General features: G+C 36.1%; 1 protein-coding gene and 1 pseudogene across 1 annotated transcript; one reads left to right on the forward strand and one right to left on the reverse strand.

Annotated features, from left to right (window-relative positions):
- The first annotated feature begins 301 nt into the window (after positions 1-301).
- LOC120188790 (CSC1-like protein At4g02900) lies at positions 302-8320 on the forward strand. Its single transcript, XM_039192188.1, has 11 exons — positions 302-646; positions 825-974; positions 1580-1715; positions 3227-3328; positions 3535-3651; positions 3794-3874; positions 5124-5464; positions 5677-5922; positions 7002-7326; positions 7736-7969; positions 8040-8320. The coding sequence occupies exons 1-11, from the start codon at positions 330-332 to the stop codon at positions 8268-8270; spliced, it is 2280 nt and encodes a 759-aa protein (XP_039048119.1). The 5' UTR covers positions 302-329; the 3' UTR covers positions 8271-8320.
- Positions 8321-8680: 360 nt separating this feature from the next.
- The window catches only part of LOC120188785, a 62567-nt pseudogene continuing 51921 nt past the window's right edge, over positions 8681-19326 (reverse strand).

Genomic DNA, 19326 nt, shown 5'->3' on the forward strand with positions numbered 1-19326 from the left:
TCCCGTGCTGTTCTTTTTGCCGCCAAATCCCCATTTCTCTCTGCCATAAAACTCTCTCGTCTCAATAAAAAGCGGAGAAGATGAGAAAATAAAGAAAAAAATTCTCACAAATTTCAACGCCATTTACGAAGACAACAGGATCGAGTTTTTTTCGATCGCTGAGTCGATTCAGGAAATCCTGGTTCACAGAAGCCTCGCGCGCCATTTTCAGGTTTCATTTCGCTTCTTTGTATGATGCAAAATTTAAGGTGGTACGCCTTATTGACGTTTTTTTTTTGTTGTTAGAATTTTTTTGAGTGAATTGAATCGGTAATCGGCGAGGAAGGAAAATGGCGTCTCTTCGAGATATAGCTACGGCAGCTGCTATTAATCTTCTCTCAGCGTTCGGATTCCTCATGGCTTTTGCAATATTGAGGATTCAGCCTTTCAATGACAGAGTTTATTTCCCTAAATGGTACAAAAAGGGGATACGAAGCAGCCCTACTCGATCTGGAGGTTCTGCATCAAAATTTGTCAACTTAGATTGCAGGACGTATTGTACTTTCTTGAATTGGATGCCTGCGGCTTTGAGAATGCCTGAACCCGAGCTCGTTGAACATGCAGGACTTGATTCTGTTGCCTATATTCGGATTTACCTTCTCGGTCAGTTTTTAGATGCCTGTGTTTGACATTTTTCCATTTGATTTAGGAACAAATAGTATGAGAATTAGAAATGAAATAGTTATGTTAGATCCGTGAGTACCATTTGTAATTTCATACTGTTCTTTTGCTGTGGATAGTGCAGAATAGACATAATATGATTATGACGGTATTTTTTTGTGCAGCTTGAAAATATTTGTTCCCCTAGCTGTCATGGCTTTTGCGATTTTGGCCCCTGTCAATTGGACAGGGGATACATTAGAGCGTTCTAAGGATATAGATTATAGCGACATTGATAAGCTCTCCATATCAAACGTTCCAGATGGATCAAACAGGTCAGCAGTAGTTGTTTAATTCGGTTCTTCTCGAATGCTGTACCCTGTTTGACACATGTTAAATACTAGACCTTTCCAATCACACTTGTGTAAGTGTAGCAATCAAGGCATAATGTGCGACAGGTTTCTATTATTTAAATATCCGTGTTATATTCATTATTCAGCGTTGAAGAAGTGGGTTTCAAACAATACTATATACCAAGTTACCCTACAAAAAATTTCCAGTTCTGAAACCTGTTTCTTACTCATTTAGTCATTTTGGTTTCTTCAACCTGTTCTCAAAGTCCTCATGTACATTTTTAGGGTAAATGGTTGAAACTTCTGGTGTCGTCATTCTAATATTAGTGAAAGGAAAAACTGCGGTTTGTAGTTATCATTTTTATTTGAAAGGTCTTGTGCATGAGGGGCCACACTATTTTGACTTTTAAATGAATCGGAGTATTATAATAATGTCTTAAAATCCAGCATTAGGCCTTCATCCAATCAATACAGTGCATTGTCTCTTCTCTTTATTAGCTTTTAAATGAACCTGGGTATTAGAATAATGTCTTAAAAATTTGAATTTTGCATTTCTTAGTAGAAAGTCTCAACTTATCCTTTTTCAGGTTGTGGGCACATATTATTATGTCATACCTATTCTCGTTCTGGACGTTTTATATGCTATACTCAGAATATGGAGTGTTAGCTACTATGAGGTTGGATTATCTAGCATCAGAACTTCGTCGTCCTGATCAATTCACAGTGAGTTTTTTTCCTCTTTTTTTTTTTTTTTTATTTTCTGCGCTTATTATGGTGGTATTAGGGATGGGCATGGGTCGGGTCGGGTCGGATTTTTGGTCCACCTGACCCGACCCGAGAACAATGACTTATCCACCTAAAATCCGACCCGACCCGCATAATATATACCCTCCACCCGACCCGACTTTTTAAAATAAAATCCGAACCCGACCCGACCCGATCCGAAATAATAATAAAAATATTATTTTTATTAAACAAAAACAGTGATTTAATTGAAAAAATAATATATATAGAGTGGTATTATTGTAATTATTTCTAAATATATAAGGTAAAATTATATTTTTTTCGGGTCGGGTCGGGTATGTTTCACCCTAAACCCGAACCCGACCTAACTCGAACCCAATTTTTTTTTAAAAAGCCAACCCGATCGGGTCGGTTTCGGGTCCCAAGCCCATCCCTAGGTGGTATTGTTGTTATGCAGATAATCATATGCTTCTCTCTTTTACATATAAGATTATCTCATCTGTAAGCTGATGTCAATTGTCTTATACAGGTTGATTTGTCGAATGCTTTAGAATGTTTAATAAAAATTGAAAAATAAACATTAAAACACAACCATATCTAGATACTATCACAATATCTTATACATTGAAGGGAATGACTTGTCATATCTTCAAAAAGCTGTTGCTAAATAATCCAATCATGATTAAATATTATTTGTTTCTCACTAAAGGGCATGTTAAGATGTTTTTCACTTTTATGAAGAATTTCAGAGATACTCTATCTCTGACTAGACTGGTTATGCTCTCATTTGTAGCATCTAAATCAAATCTCCAACTTAATGTCATGCTCATAAAAAATCATACAATTAAAATAGAGAAGCTTCGCTTGATATTAATCTAGTACAATTAACAGTAAATAGACAGCATGCATCTTGCATAATATGATAGTGTACATTCCTATTGATCAGGCTATGGCTTATGAAGTGTCTTTGTTGATGGTTTTGCATCATCATTTCCAATATATATTTTGAGATATCATTGCTAATAAATTTAGTACCCATATTTGGGGTTTCCCCCTCTTTTCACAATTCCCAGTTACGGTGTTGCTGGACCATTTTTCTATATAAGTATATAACTGAGGTTTCCTTGTATCATTGCTCCCTGATTCAATCATAAACATTTTTTGGATATACTGACCCTTGGGCTACATGACGGCAGGTAGCCCTCCCTTTTCATAAACCATATCTTCCTCTGTTTAAAACCTTGAGAGCCCCAGCTCGAAAATTTTAGATTGCAGTGTCTCCTCGAGGCCTTTTTCTGTCATTCTAATTTAAGTTAATATAACCAAATGGACACTGTTGTTTGTGTCAGATAGAAGTTATGGACATTAATAATTATAGGCAGCTGCCTATCATGTTAGAAACAATCAACATACATGTGCATGCTTGCTTGAGCAATTTTATCTTATCCCAGTTTCATACTTATTTCATTTACCTTTAAAATGTTTTGCAGGTTCTTGTACAAAATATTCCTCCTGATCCAGATGAATCAGTTAGTGAGCATGTCCAACATTTTTTTCGTGTAAATCATCCTGATCATTATCTTACTCACCAGGTGAATTTTTCTTTGACAAGTTTTCACCTATGATAATTTGACTGTTAAATTAATTCTAAGTAGCAATAGTGCAGGAAATAAGAAAAATGGATGGTCTAACAGGAAATCCTATGTTACAAGTTTTGGGATTGAAGCTCTCTTGAAGTATTATGTTTCTATTTTACACTGATATGAACATTAACTGCTTTACTCTGTAACTTTGGTAGATTGTATATAATGCAAATAAGCTAGCAGCATTGGTTGCCGAGAAGCGCAGTTTACAAAATTGGTATATTTACTACCAAAACAAGTATGAGAGAACTTCAAATAGGCCAACCACAAAGGTAATATCTTTGCTTGAAAAACTATATTTCGCTTCATTTCCGTTCTTGGCGGAGTAGTTTGTTTAATATTACATCAACTGGCATTTGCTATTCTATGTTAATTTTATGCTGTTTAATTCATTGTCCAAATTTCTTATTATAGACAGGTTTCATGGGTCTTTGGGGCGCTGAAGTTGATGCAATAGATCATTATACTTCTCTGATTCAGAAGCTGAGTGAAGAAGTAAGTACTGTGGTGACTGAGCTGGGATTCTTTTTTTGTTTTTAAATATCTTTGTTGCGCAAAATCTATCATGTGATGAAGTTATACTTATTAGAATTTCCTATGAAGAGTTTATATCTTTATTGGCCTATATCATTTCTACTCTTCATTTTTAAAAAGACTAAGCATATATAACACTTGTATCCAACATATATTTGGATTTTTGTATTGTTCTCTACGGAACCTCCAAACACATAAGAAAAAAAAAATTAAAGACGTGCCCTTGTCGGACATGTTCCATATTCCACCGTTACACCTGAGTCCAAGTAAAACGGATATTGGCTATGGCTACGTTGTCTGTCTTGGTTAAGCATTCCCTCGCCAACATCCTTCCAGGCACATGTACACTGACACATGAGAAAAACCTTTATTTCCTATCTTCTTATTCAATTAAGGTAAGAATATATAGGTAGAATCAGGCAATATTAAGATGATATGCAGTTTACCTTCCAGGCAACGCAATGTTATTTCCCATTCTCCCTCATCTTTTTTCATCCCTTAGGGGGGTGTTTGGTTCAAGGATTGTGGGATGTTTGGTTGGCCGAGAATCTCATTCCAGGTAATGTTTTATTACCAATAGTAGATTTTTTGGGGTATATTACCGGGAATGCCATTACCTCATTTCCCTTACGTATTGTAACATTACCGGCGTTTTGGACTAAAATGACCTTAAATTTTTATTTTTTTTCAAAAACATCCTTCTTCTGTCATTTAATAATAAAAATTCTACGAAGGTTAAATTACAAATTTATCCTTAAATTATTTTAGATTTACAAAAAAAATCTATAATTAAAATTTTATATGAAGTTCAGGGATTAAATTTTTTTTACCCTTTCATTAAACCTTTTTTATACTTTTAATTTTGTAAAAAAATTATATAAATATTATAAATTTAATTTTTTAAAGAAAATATATAAATATTTTACAATTTGTAATATTATACAAATATATAATAAGGACAATTTGGTTAAATATACATTCCAATAATCTTTTATTCCTTTAACCAAACACGGTAATCTTACATTCATGCTAAACCAACCAAACACAAAATATAACATTCCCAGTAATCCTATTCTCTGGTAATCTTTTATTCCCACTGATAATCTTACATTCCGTGAACCAAACGCACCCTTAGTATTTTTTTTTTCTGCAGTTAATGTGTAGTTTAGTTACTCATGACAAAATCTGAAATTCCCTCAATCTTATGCAGGAAGCTGCAGAAAGGGAAAGAGTCTCGCATGATCCTGATTCTATAGTTCCAGCGGCATTTGTTTCATTCAAATCGCGATGGGGGGCAGCGGTTTGTGCTCAAACTCAGCAAAACCGCAATCCTACAATTTGGTTGACAGAATGGGCTCCTGAGCCTCGTGATGTTTATTGGGATAATTTTGCTATACCATATTTTGAACTCACCATTCGAAGGTTGATAGTGGCCGTTGCTCTATTTTTTCTGATTTTCTTCTTCATGATCCCTATAACTTTTGTTCAATCACTGGCCAACCTTGAGGAATTTGAAAAGTTTTTTCCTTTCTTGAAGCCATTGATACAAGTGTAAGTTTCTTGTCTCGGTTTTCTTTCTATTAATTAAGCAATAAGCACCTCCTCATGTGTCCCTCAATATTTTCCTCATAACTATAGTCATTAAATATTTTGCTTGAAGTCCGAGCAATGTAGGTTTTCATTCCCTCCTTGCAACAAGTATTATGATGTTTTGAGACTTTTAATAGCTAAAACTTTACAACTGATCTGAAACTTTGTTTCAGGGAGTCAGTCAAATCCGTCATCCAAGGATTTCTCCCTGGGATTGCACTGAAGATATTTCTTGCTTTACTTCCAAAGATTCTTATGACAATGTCTATAATAGAAGGATATCCATCATTTTCATCTTTGGATAGAAGATCAGCTGCGAAATATCACATGTTCATTCTTGTCAATATATTTCTTGGAAGCGTTATCACTGGCTCGGCACTTCAGCAGCTTAAAACATTCCTCGAAAAGCCTCCAACAGAGTATGTACTTTTTACTTCTTCCCTGAAAAAAATGGATGGGTTTACCGCTTACATATCTAATACTTGCATTAATTACACCGAACGCCCCCAAACTATGAATCAAATTCTAGATTGCTCCCCAAACTTTAAAAAGTTCTAATTTTTGAGATCTCAAACTATCGATATTGTTTCAATCAAGTTCTTCCAGTCTAGTCGTTAAATGTCAGTTTTGATATGACTTGAAGCATAATTAAAACACAGATCAAACTTTAAATATTGTGCACCTATCCCATGGACAACTTGAATTTGATATGTTTAGAAAAAGAAGTAACCCTATTTAACTTTAATGACACAGTTTGCTTTTTAGCATGTCAGATTCCAACTATCCATGCAGCATGGGTACACGTGTTTAGATCTATGTATTTTAAATATAGTTCATGTCATATCTGATTTGACATTTAATGTTCAAGTAGATGACTAGACTGACACAATGACTTGATTAAAGTGATAATTAATAATCGGAAGACTTAATTGGAATGCTTTGAAGTTGGATCGTTTTAGAACCTAGGCATTGTATGAAGCTATTAACTCCTAAAACTTAATGATATTCCCATCAAGTATACTGAAATAAATTGATGGTCGACAACCGTGGTTCTTTAGATCAGCAATGATGGGTATCCCTGCGATAGAAATTTGTACCTTCTTGCGCTGAATTCAAACGTGTGACATATGCACACGCAACCATAATATTTCCAAAATTGATGCTGGAGCTGAACAGATGAATGTCTTCATTTTTTATCCTTTAGTTCCTTCTATTTTCTTCTCAGTTGCAATATTTTACGCTTTTCTGTGCAATGATCTTCCATAATGTGTGTATGATTTGATTTTCTGCCGATGAGCTCATACAACATTTATGTCCGTACCACCTATTTTGTTTCAATTTTTCTTTTTTCTTGAAATATCCGTATATAACACTCGTATTTGATGTGTGTCCGACACAACCGAGTTCAAGTAACAAAGATGTTTGCATGAACGAAACATGGTTATCTTTCTCGTGCCATATGGAGGTGTGATTAAATCTTTTTTGCTACTTTGTGCAGGATCCCGGAAACCATTGGGGAATTTATCCCACTGAAAGCCAATTTTTTCATAACTTACATAATGGTGGATGGATGGGCAGGGATTGCTGCAGAAAGCCTGAGATTAGTGCCTTTGATTCTGTTCCACTTGAAAAATGCATTTTTGGTTAAAACAGAACAAGATAGGGCTGAAGCAATGGACCCTGGTTGCATTGACTTCGCAGTAAATGAACCAAGGATCCAGTTATATATCTTGCTGGGACTTGTTTATTCTCCTATCACCCCTCTGCTTCTTCCTTTCATCATCATCTTCCTTGCTTTTGCCTATGTGGTGTTTCGCAACCAGGTACACTACTGGCTAAACCTAATCCTCCTTGCATGTTTTATGTTATCTGGAGCTTTATGGATTCCTTTACTGAATTCGGGTTAAATGTTATATATGAGTATGTGTTCGACTTGAATTAAGTGTCCTACATGTGTATTTGTTTGATTCGAATATAATTAATCCTAATATAAAAAATGTTTTATATTAAAATTATCCTAAAATTTAGGATCTTTTAAGTACTAATATAATTATATCCTATGTCTTTTTTTAAAAACAATGTAATAATCGACCTGGAAAGCGAAACATTTGAAAATCGATGGTCTGAATCCAGTTTCGATAACCTTGGCTACATAAAATATACACTTTAAATGGAATTTTTACAATGAAACTACTGATAAAGGATGTTGTTGTTTGTGGGGTGCAATGCAAGATAATCAACGTGTATGATCAAAAGTACGAGAGTGCAGCTGCATTTTGGCCAGACGTGCATAAACGGATAATTATAAGTCTAATAATATCCCAACTTCTGCTGTTGGGATTGTTGAGCACAAAGAAGATTGGCAAATCCTATTTCGCTGTCCTTCCCCTCCCTGTTCTCACCATCTGGTTCTACGCTTTCTGCAAGGGCCGCTTCGAGTCGGCTTTCGTCAAATTCCCCTTGCAGGTACCTAATGTCTCATCTCTCGTCTTTCTACACAGATGTTTCGAATTCTGAATCGAAAAACCAAATGCAGGAGGCGATGATAAAAGATACACTGGAACGAGCAACGGAACCCAACTTTAACCTAAAAGCATACCTGAAAAATGCATACATGCACCCGGTATTCAAGGGTACTGACATGGAGAAGCCGCTGGAGTCCTTGTTCGAAGAAGAGGGCAGCCCGCTCGTTCCCACAACCAGGATTGCCAACAAACAGTCTCCATCAAGTACTGCCTCCCCTGCTAGTTCTCAATCTCACACTTAATTTACTTTCATTTTCATTTTCTTAGCCTAATATAAAATCAACCCCTTTGCTTCTCACTTTTCAAATTATATCGTATACATGTATGTATATTTATACGTATGTATGTATGATATAACGTCGGCCTCTCATTACTTGGGGGTTTTGCTTTGGTATTCTGATTCTCAGATTCTTCTGGGTTTGGGAGATGAACTATTTTAACAAGTTTGGGTTAAATTTAAGGTTTATTTACGTCTCTCTTCTTGGATATTCTATTAATCCAAAAGGTTAAATCGAGCAATATCCAAATTATCGGTTCGATCGACTGAATTAGAATATTCGATTATGCGGAAAAAAATTAAACAGGATGAATCATTCGTGTTGTGTTTCAACTGCATCATATCACAAATAGGGAAAATTAAATAACTAAAACATGAATCAAGCAAGCATTCAAATAAAATAAAAAGAATGGTTTAGACCATATTTACAAAGAATTGTTTCTTCGTTTCCCTGTTTTAAAGCTCTCTACATGTAATGATATGCACCTATATCATCAAGTGGCAAGTTTGGCTTAGTCCAAATCAATGAAGCCCCAAGTGAAGCAGCGAGTTTGACTCGTGTCATTGCTGTTCCAAGAGAAATTTGCCTACATCTCAGTCCGAACTACTTCTTCTGCAGTTTCTCCATTTTCTCCCTTGACAACCCACTCCTGGCAATCACTCTCACAGAAGATATTAAAAGAGAGAGAATTTCTTCGTTCATAAACATGATATCTCTGACTTGCCGATGTGCTCGTAAGTACATAATCCCCGGGGCAACTGGAGCCATTCCACCGGAGAAATGAGAGCCAAATCCATGGCCAAGGAGTGAACCCACTCCACCGTTGCTGCAAATGATAGAAGGGCTTAATCCAAGAGTAGACGTGAAGCAACTCCTAAGAAGCTGAACCACAGCATCGCTGTTGTGGTGGAAGACAGTACAGGAAGCAGAGAATACGAGGAAATCATTCCACCGCTTAACCTTCTGAGCCCATAGTGCAGAGATGGGCATGCACGGCCAAGGACAACCTCCACCTAAGGAATTCAATGCTGGGCCTATTAAACTCAGGAAGTGCTCGGAGGTTTTATCAAGTTTATAGGTTATTGCGAGGCTAACAAGGGCAGCCAAGGGAAAAGGAAGCATAGCAGGAGAACTCCCCTCTGCAAGCAAAAGTAAGAGATGGAGATAGAATATTAGCCGACCAATCAGTCAAATTATACAACATGCTTAGGATAAAACTCATTTTTAGGACACTTTTAAAATTGCAAGGGTCTGGATATATCAGTGGAACTGTGTGACTGTGTCTAAAGAACATGTAGATCAATCCTCATTTTGGATTCACATTCCATATACTGTTCCAATTCCAAATTTGATCTTTGCTTTCATTTTTCTCTTTTTCTTCTAAATTACAGAAAAATGTTGCAGTGGACAGTATAACGGAAGCAACTTTTTCTTGAAAGGTCACTTCTGGGGATACAAATCGATAGAAACTTATCATTATTCAAAAACTAATATTTCGGGAAGAGGAACAAACATGATGGTAGGAATAATACCTGTTTCAAGGCTTGGGACATCAACACCAGTGGCAGCTATAATTTTTTTTATTTGTTGCTCGACAATGGATAAATTCACCAAGGGACTTGGCCAATCTCTTCCATTCATAAAACTGGCTTCCATATACCTCGCGTTACTTCAGCAGAGAAGTAGCTAAAGATGGTTCCCAAGGTTGCTGGAAGGAAATCAGCAAGATCTTTGAGTCCTGAGATATTGCAGGTAGAAAAAAAAAGTCAAGTTACAGACGAACAAAGATATTGAAGGAGCAGGATACCATTTCTTTGTAAATTGATTACTGTATCAAGCCAGCTGCTAACATACACACTGTTTATGAAAGATACAGGATACCTTTTAGCAACTTAAGAAAGACTGATTGTTTCGATTATGTCACACACAAACTGTTTGCAATTACTCCTATCCTATGCACTATATTATATTCCCATTTATTTAGTTTCTCAAATATTGATTTAGATTGTCAAACTTAATCTAATATCATGTTCTAGAATAGAAAACAAATTCGCAGTCGTATAACATTAACTTCATTAGAATACCAGCAATGAACCATAGGGGTCATTTTACAAAATTACTACATTGACCCCAGTGGATCACAAAGAACAACATATAATTCATATTCAAGAAGTAATTCCTGAAATGTCACCTCAGCATTCACATGTTACGAGATTGAACCCACTTTTATCTCAAAAATAAGATATTATCTTAGTCTATTCCTAAATAAGCTCTTGGTATACTAATACCAGATCCTACTATACCTCTACCAATATTGTTTTCTATGTATATGCTTACTCTCTATATTGCTCCGACTCTTCATTTACACTTATGTCGAACAAATGGTATGGGAATATAACTTCCAAGCATCCTCCGAATACATGGAAACACTTAGAACCTGTAAGACACATCCGTGTCCAACATTTCCGTCGATGCCCAAGCAACATAGCTTACTTTTAAGCAAGGAGAAAGGACATACCTGTCGGTAGTTCACGTGGGGCAATTCTTCCATGGGCACAGGCTGTCAGAGCAGCGTCAAGCACATACGGAGTTCCTTCCAGGATATCCCATGCTGGCACTTTTAGTCTTATCAAGATATCGTCACCTCCAGTTGCAGAAGAACTACTACTCCCGGAAGTCGTAGAAGTTAAAGACTGTGAACCCCTGCCTATCTCCCTGAACATCATCTTGAGGAGCGCATCAACAATCTGATGAACAGTGGTCCCTTGTACAAGTCCTGAGAGGGTTGAAGCAATGCATTCTTGATGCTGCCGGTACCGGCATTTTAATTTGGGAAAGGAATCCATAAATATGAGTTCCATAGGGAAGTTCAAATTTTTTGAAATTCCTTTAATTTTTAAACGATCCTTCGGTGATTTTCCAAAAGCTGATAATTTAGAGTTTCGAACCAACAACAGGTACTCTGGACTTGGTTGAGATCCTACTGGTCCTCTCTCATCACATGTTCAACAGGTGGATGATCAAACTTCCATAACCTCAGTAGAAGAGTAAATGCATTGCTGAAAACCGCATGACTAGTCGGCTCTTCCCCTGTTGGAAGAGTCCATGAAACATTCGGAGCGGTTGACCCAAAAACCTCACAAAGGGCCATCAATGCACCAGCAAGTAGTGGAACCTGATATCAAATAATGTCGGTGAGTGGAGCTCATAGGACTATACATTGTGGATATGTGCCACAGGGATGCATTATTATTCAGTAATGCAATTGTCTCTGTAATTTCAGAAAGCAACAGCTTCTAATTCTTAATGGTACAAAATTAAATAAAATTCCCCTCAGTTATGCACAGATTGCAGAAAGTCGAGGGTTGGCAAAACAATCTGAACCCATTGGTTCCAACCAGTCCTGATCCTGTAAGGACCTCTCTTTTTCTGAAAACAGAGTGCAGGGGTGAGGTGGGTTTTTTTTTATCAAAAAAAAAAAAGATTGAGTCAGGCTGTTTTAGACCAAATCTTCCTGCCCCGGGATATTAACTAAATTGCCCTTCTTTTAAATTTATAATATTCTTAATCATAATTTCTTAAAATTTATAAGAGTTTATAACATTAATTTGGTTTAGTCTTGTAAAAATTAATATAATATTCATTATGTAAAATATTAAAATCCATACGTAACTAATTTTCAATATATGAGAAGAGGATCTTTTCAGTAAACTCTTTGAAAACTAGCTCCATGAACTTTTCTTCAATTCATACAACACAAAAGAATATTCACATGTAAACCAGCAGAAAAAACGAATCATGAAAAGTAAAACGCACCATGCCATGTAAAGAGAAGATCTGGACACAATCAACAGATGATATTCCAACAAGAAGAACATTCAAAAATGGGGCGTAACTAATCAAATGGCTATCACTCCCAGAATAGTTGGCAGGAACTGGTGGTGACAACAAACTTGTAATGAACATAACAGCTTGTTGCTACAACAAGCAAGACCCACATAAGCTCCACAAATAGCACAAATGGAAGAAACTTCAATGGGAAAAAAAGAAGATAACCAAACTTGTGAAGCACATAAGAAAGATGGTGACGAACAGAAACTGTGACAGTAACGCACCTTGTAGGAAGTGAAGTGACCTACTGTCAAATTACCTGTATATTCCACCCACGAACTACAGATGCTCCACAAAGAATGCTAGCGGCAGATATCTTCTCATCATTTGATCCTTTGGTTGCAATCTCGTATATTTTCTCAATCTCTGGTAAGCTTCCATCAAATCCATGAGCTTAAATTCAGTTGTCTTAGCACTGGGTAAATTTCAAAAAAAGAGCTCAATCTCTGGTAAGCTTCCATCAAATCCATGAGCTTAAATTCAGTTGTCTTAGCACTGGGTAAATTTCAAAAAAAGAGCATCTCGTATACCTGGCTTCAGGAAAAACAACGCCGTAACTGAAGACCAGGTCATAGCCAATATTTACACAGATGCTACACTTAATCAGTCAAGATACTTTAAATCCCCATTCCCATCCCACCCCAACTCAGACACATTACCACACAATGATGAGAAAGGTGTACCTGTGGCACGGAGACATACATTTCTAATTTCTGTAACGTGGATAAGAACTTAATATATAATAAATAAAATAATCATACAGAAATAGAAAGAGAAAATGATGAAGAATGAAGTTGAAATTTTCAAATAACACTTACGTTGTCCGTTATAACAATAAGCTATGTTACTCAAACTCAAGTGTAAGCATCGGACACAAGTATGTATCCACACAGGCATGGCTAGATTTTCCTAAATTTTTCTATATATTTGGAGGATTTTTGGACGTCATATCCCCATATCCAAGTGTCGGACACGGATAGTTCATGGAAATTGAAGAGCCCAAGTAACATAGACAATAAGGTATAATGATATAATTGGCTTGTTGGCATCTTTCTACCATCCAATTCATAAGTTCTCACAGAAGCAAAAAGAATCACCATTTTTTAAAATAAAAAAGAAAAGATAAAAACAATTCCAGGGAAGCCAAAAAGCATTTAGGTAAAACCAATGGGATAAGTACTCTAAAAAAACCATCCATTCCTTTTTCAGATATCAGATCTTAAAAAAGGACTAAAAGACAATCTATTAGATGATTTTATGGTCACTGCAATTGAACAAAGAAGTGGATGACAACTCTTTATAACAAGGATAGTGTTGTGGTTCAAAGTATGTCTTCCTTCATCAACCCCATCTTAGTGCTTCAACTAAGCAACCAAGCCAACTACCCTTCCCATTCAGTAAAGCAAAGACAAAAAAAAAAAATATCTAAAGAAGATGTCGAAATGAGTTTTTCTTTTTAAGTGAGATTTTAAAAACCACATCAATTTTTAATTTATCTCTTTCAATTGATTTTTAATTTAAAAACAAATGCGATTTAAAAGAACTCTCGTTTCGAAAAATTTTGAATTTCCTTTACGACCGAAAAATACGGTTCGAAGAGTCGCCACCAATATTTGATTAGGGTGTGATTGGGCACCCAAAAATGTTTTGTCATTTTAAATAAAAATTAATTTTAATTAAAACAAAAAATTGAGGTATGCGTTATCAAAAAAATGAGTTCGGAAGTCGGTTACGTGTGGGGAAGGATTAGCACCCCCACAACGCCCTAAAACGGTACATAGTCGATTAATTAATGTCTTTGCATTGAACTTTACAAATTCGAACTTAATTTGATTTTTGATCCCATAAAACAAAGATGTAAATTTAAAAACATTCAAAACACTCAAATAAATTAAATTAACATTACCGAGTCGTTTTAGAAAGATAAAGAGTGTTCGATTATTTACAAATATCGAGACCAGATCTTAAAAGCTATAACAACATTTTCTCGATAAAATTAAATAAACGAACACTTCCTTTTCTTTCGTTCCCAAATTTTAGGTGAAGAATTGATTTTTAGGTTTCACTTTCGGGATACACTTTTAATTTAAAATCGTCAAAACGGCTCTCTAATCAGTTAAGACAAGCCACTCAAGACAATTTTAAATTAAAAATATATTCCCTTAATCCAATATTTGATATGGGTCCATGCGAAAAATAACTATTTACACACACAAGTATCATAATGATTCGAAAACATGCGAAAAATAACTATTTACACACACAAGTATCATAATGATTCGAACATATGGTTACCAAGCCTTCATAGCAAACCTAAACTATCCTTACAGACATACGTGTACAAAAAAAACTTAAACGTTGACTAAAACATAAATAAAACAAATTCAATGACCACTTTATAAATAGAATAAATAGATATCACAAAAAAATCAAACTTCAAGCCTTGCAAACGTATATAAAAAGAAAATATGAAAGTTTAAAATAAAAATGAAAAATACACATGAAAATCTTAACCCACATTTGATTAACCCTCAGCCGCATATACTAAAATACTCTCTCCCTCTCTTCTCGATATTCTCTCTCACTAATGGCCAAGACCCCAACGGCCCAACCCCTCTGCTTATCTTAATCGAGACCCCCTCACGCCCCTTTCCATTCTCTCCACTCACCCACGCTTGAAACCTCAGCCACCATAACCACCTGTCGGCCCCCTAATGGCGAACACACTAAACCCTGACCGCTACTGGACTTCAACCGAAGCCAAACGACCACCGTTACTCTCTATCGCTCGAGTCTCCCATCCCGATGGCTTCAACTCCGACGACCGACTAGGTAAACACTAAATTTCCTTTTAATTTTATTCTGGTTTTGCTAAATTAAATCTCATCTTTTCCATGACAATGGAACCAACACATAGAATAAATGGAATTAACAAGATACCAATGGCGTTCGGGCAGTCTAGGTAAGTCCTAATCTCTCTCTCTCATTTTAGTTTTAAACCACAATAACACATACATAAAAAATGAACTGGAAAACAAAGAGATTGAAGAATAATTCCTCGAAAAACATACCTTTATTGCGTTATTTGTTTTTCAATTGTAAGATTACAATAGTATCTCCTTTGGCACTCTTTTTGCACTTGTAAAATTACTGATAGCTAGTATACTTTTCTTTCGAAATGCTTTTCTTCGTTTCATGTTCTCTCTGGTTCTTTTGGTTCTCTCCCTCTTTTTCTCTCAGTTTTTTCTATATGATGTTCCTCTCCTCCCTCTGTTTTCAATGTTTTTTTATCCCCCTCCCCCTTACTGTTTTTTAGTGTCCCCACGTGATGTATATAGTTTCTGATGGTTTCTAGTAGTTAAAAAAACTGACCTCTCTTGATAATTACTTACTAACCCTTCTCATAACTGTCTTTGATTTCCATGTTGGGCTTCCAATTGGTTTGGGCACGGGCTAGATCATTCAGGGCTCCAACTTAATCTACACTATAACTCGTATTGGATCTAGAACTCGAACGGAGTCCCCAGACGAAACCGAGCATCTACAGCTGCCCCTCTTTGTTCATTGTCGTGTAACGAGAATAGAACAAAGATTAAAAGATGATCGAGTTTGTCCGGTTCTACAAGCTCCAAAAGATTAAAGCACTTCATTGTTACTTCGGGATAAATGAAACTTGAAAAATCTTCAAATGATAAGTCTAATCCCTATTCCTTCAGGGAGTATAAGACTCGATCAATCTTCAATAAACGGGTCCGCTCCCTATCTGCTCAGGGAGTATAGAACTCGAACAATCTTCATAAAATGGGTCCGCTCTCTATTCCTTCAGAGAGTATAGAACTCGAACAATCTTCAACAAACGAATCCGCTCTCTATTCCTTCAGAGAGTATAGAACTCGAACAATCTTCAATAAAACAGGTCCGCTCTCTATTCCTTCAGAGAGTATAGAACTCGGAAAATCTTCAATAAACAGGTCCGCTCCCTATTCCTTCAGAGAGTATAGGACTCGATCTTCATAAAATGAGTTTGCTTCACTAATCTTCCGTGAAGGCTTACAGATGGTTTGCTTCACTACTCTTCCGTGAAGGCTTAAGATTGACCTGTTTCGAAGGTCCAACCTGAAATCAACATTACCAATCATTAATGTATGTTTGAAAATATTATATTCAAAAATTTAGAATTTGATAAAATTTCTGAAAATTCATCTCCATCATGAAAACTTGTCTGAAAGCCATTGGATATTTGAATATGCTTTGACTCAATTTTCGTATGAACATCATTCTTGTCAAAATCTCAAGACCAGTTATTTTCATTTCGATGGTTCAATATCTTCAATCTTCAACTATCATTGGGAAACCTGCAAATGCTTAAGTCATCATGCAATTATGAGTGCCATGATCCTATTCATGCCTAAATGTATGCAAATATGCAATTTGATGCATTTTCTTCTTCGAAAGAACTCCATCTCCTTATGATCTTGATGGAACTCGGTTTCATCTTGGGTACAGAACATTTGACCAGTTCACTCCAGTTGACAATCTCAATACCATATCCTTCGGTTTAACATGACCTTGACTTCTTTCTTTCTTGAAACCCACTAGTACCCATGACCGACTTCTTGATAAATGACAATATCCTTGGGTCGTCTTTTAATGGCCGAGATTTCTTATGAATTCCAAGATTTTAGTTTCCCGTAGCCACACAAGCTTACATGTTTAAACCATTGTCAGCTTCATAATACCTGTATTTTCCAAAACCTTTTGCACAATAATACAAAACGATCTCATGTACTTCAAGTTAAGTTATATGTTTTAACCTTTCAAAATAATATGCTTGCAAAAGGAAAATTAACAAGAAAATACATCTCTTTATTTATATAATGTAAAGAATTTTTAGGTAATTTCATGGCAAACTTTTAACTGGAAACAGTAAAAGAACAAAAGAGTAGGCGTCTTCAAATATCAATAATGCAAATGCTTTTGAACTGGCACGCCATTAGAATATCTCGAGTGTAGCTTCTGTCAAAAGGATCTCCAAAATTGTGATGCTTAAGAGTATGAAGCTACTTCTAAACTCCCAAATCTCCATAATTGGATGCCCTAAACCAGTATTGAATCTCATGTGCATTCAATTTCTCTCCTGGTTGTTTCAATCGAGACTCATTAATCTTTAGTCTCAATCCTGATTACCAACTGTCATTGTTACTACCCATATCAGGAGCTCTTTCCATTTCCAAAATCAATTCAGAACCTTCCACCATGCACGAATTCTGAATTTCAAACTCAACTCAAGTCGCCCTTTGCGGGTTTTCAACTTGAGACCTCATTTGGTTCCAAAACGCCCTTTTCGGGTTTTCATCTTGAACCCCTCTTTTATTTTTCTTTATTTTTTCATTTTTCTCTTTTTGTTTTTCTCTTTCATTTTGTTTTTCTTCTTCTTTTTTTTCATTTTTCTTTTCTTCATTTTTCTTCTTCTCATTTTTATTATTTTTTTCATTCATTTTTTTTATTTTTTTATTTTCTCTTTTATTTCTTCTTCAAGCAAAATATCTCTTAACAGCGTCGGAATTCAATGGATATGGTAATTATGATCCGTCCATTTCAGTTAGGACTAGAGCTCCCCCAGAAAAGGCTTTCTTGACAACATAAGGTCCTTCCCAATTAGGCATCCATTTTCCTCTGAAATCCTTCTGAATAGGCAAAATTCTTTTAAGCACCAAATCTCCCTCATGGAATTCTCGAAGGCGAACTTTCTTACCATGTGCCCGTATAATACGTTTTTGGTACATCTGACCATGACAAATAGCTTTCAATCTCTTTTCTTCAATCAAATTCAACTGGTCATACCTAGCCTGGACCCATTCTGCCTCATCGAGCTTCACTTCTGACAAAATCCGAAGTGAGGGAATTTTCACCTCAATAGGTAAGACAGCTTCCATCCCATATACCAGAGAAAATGGAGTTGCCCCAGTTAACGTTCGTACAGAAGTTTGATAGGCAAACAGAGCAAATGGAAACTTCTCATGCCAATCTTTATAGGTCTCAGTCATCTTCTCTATGAGCCTTTTGATGTTCTTATTAGCCGCCTCTACTGCCCTGTTTATCTTTGGGTGATAAGTGGTGGAATTATGATGCTTTATTTTGAACTGTTTACAGACCAAGTCCATCATCTTATTGTTTAAATTCAACGCATTATCGGAAATAATCCTCTCGGGCAAACCATATCTACAAATGATCTCTTTCTTTAAGAATTTGCATATTGTTGATTGGGTAACATTTGCATAAGAAGCTGCTTCTACCCACTTAGTGAAGTAATCTAAGGCTACCAGAATAAAACGATGGCCGTTTGAAGCTTTGGGCGAAATTTGTCCAATAACATCCATGCCCCACATTGAGAATGGCCACGGAGCTGTCATTACGTACAACGGATGAGGAGAAGTATGTATCCTATCTCCATAAATCTGACACTTGTGACATTTTCGGGCATAATTGATACAGTCTGTTTCCATAGTTGACCAATAATACCCAAATCTCATAATCTGCCTAACCATAACATGCCCATTAGCATGGGTACCACATATTCCTTCATGCACTTCCTCAAGAATCAACTTGGCTTCTTTCGTGTCCACACACCTTAACAAGACCTGATCCAGACTTTTCTTGTATAGAGTCTCACCATCAAGCACATACCCTGATGCCATTCTTTTAATGGTTCTCTTATCATTCTCAGTAGCCTGTTCTGGATAACTCTGATACCTTATATATTGCAAGATATCATAATACCAAGGGTTTCCATCTTCTTCTTCTTCAATATTAAAATAATGGGCTGGATACTCATAAGCCTTCATTTCAATGGGAATCATATTTGAATGCTTGTTCATCTTAAATGCTGCTGCCAGTGTGGCTAAGGCATCTGCCATTTGATTCTATTCTCTGGGGAGGTAATTGAAAGTTACTTCTTCAAATTCTTCAACAAGTTCCATAACCAACTTACGATATTCTACAAGCTTGGGATCTTTTGTCTCCCATTCTCCTTTGAGCTGGTATATTACCAAAGCTGAATCTCCATATACTTTAAGCATTTTTACTTTGCGTTCAACAGCAGCTCTAAGACCCATAACACAAGCTTCAT

Source organism: Hibiscus syriacus, unplaced genomic scaffold, assembly GCF_006381635.1.
Source record: "Hibiscus syriacus cultivar Baekdansim isolate YM2019G1 unplaced genomic scaffold, ASM638163v2 tig00116951_pilon, whole genome shotgun sequence".
NCBI lineage: Eukaryota > Viridiplantae > Streptophyta > Magnoliopsida > Malvales > Malvaceae > Hibiscus > Hibiscus syriacus.

Bases quoted from the DNA above. Each gene is read 5' to 3' on its own strand.
- LOC120188790 (XM_039192188.1), top strand. From the start codon at position 330: ATGGCGTCTCTTCGAGATATAGCTACGGCAGCTGCTATTAATCTTCTC. The intron at 1,716-3,226 runs GTGAGTTTTTTT...AATGTTTTGCAG, and splicing joins GTCGTCCTGATCAATTCACA to GTTCTTGTACAAAATATTCC. The intron at 7,970-8,039 runs GTACCTAATGTC...AACCAAATGCAG, and splicing joins TCGTCAAATTCCCCTTGCAG to GAGGCGATGATAAAAGATAC.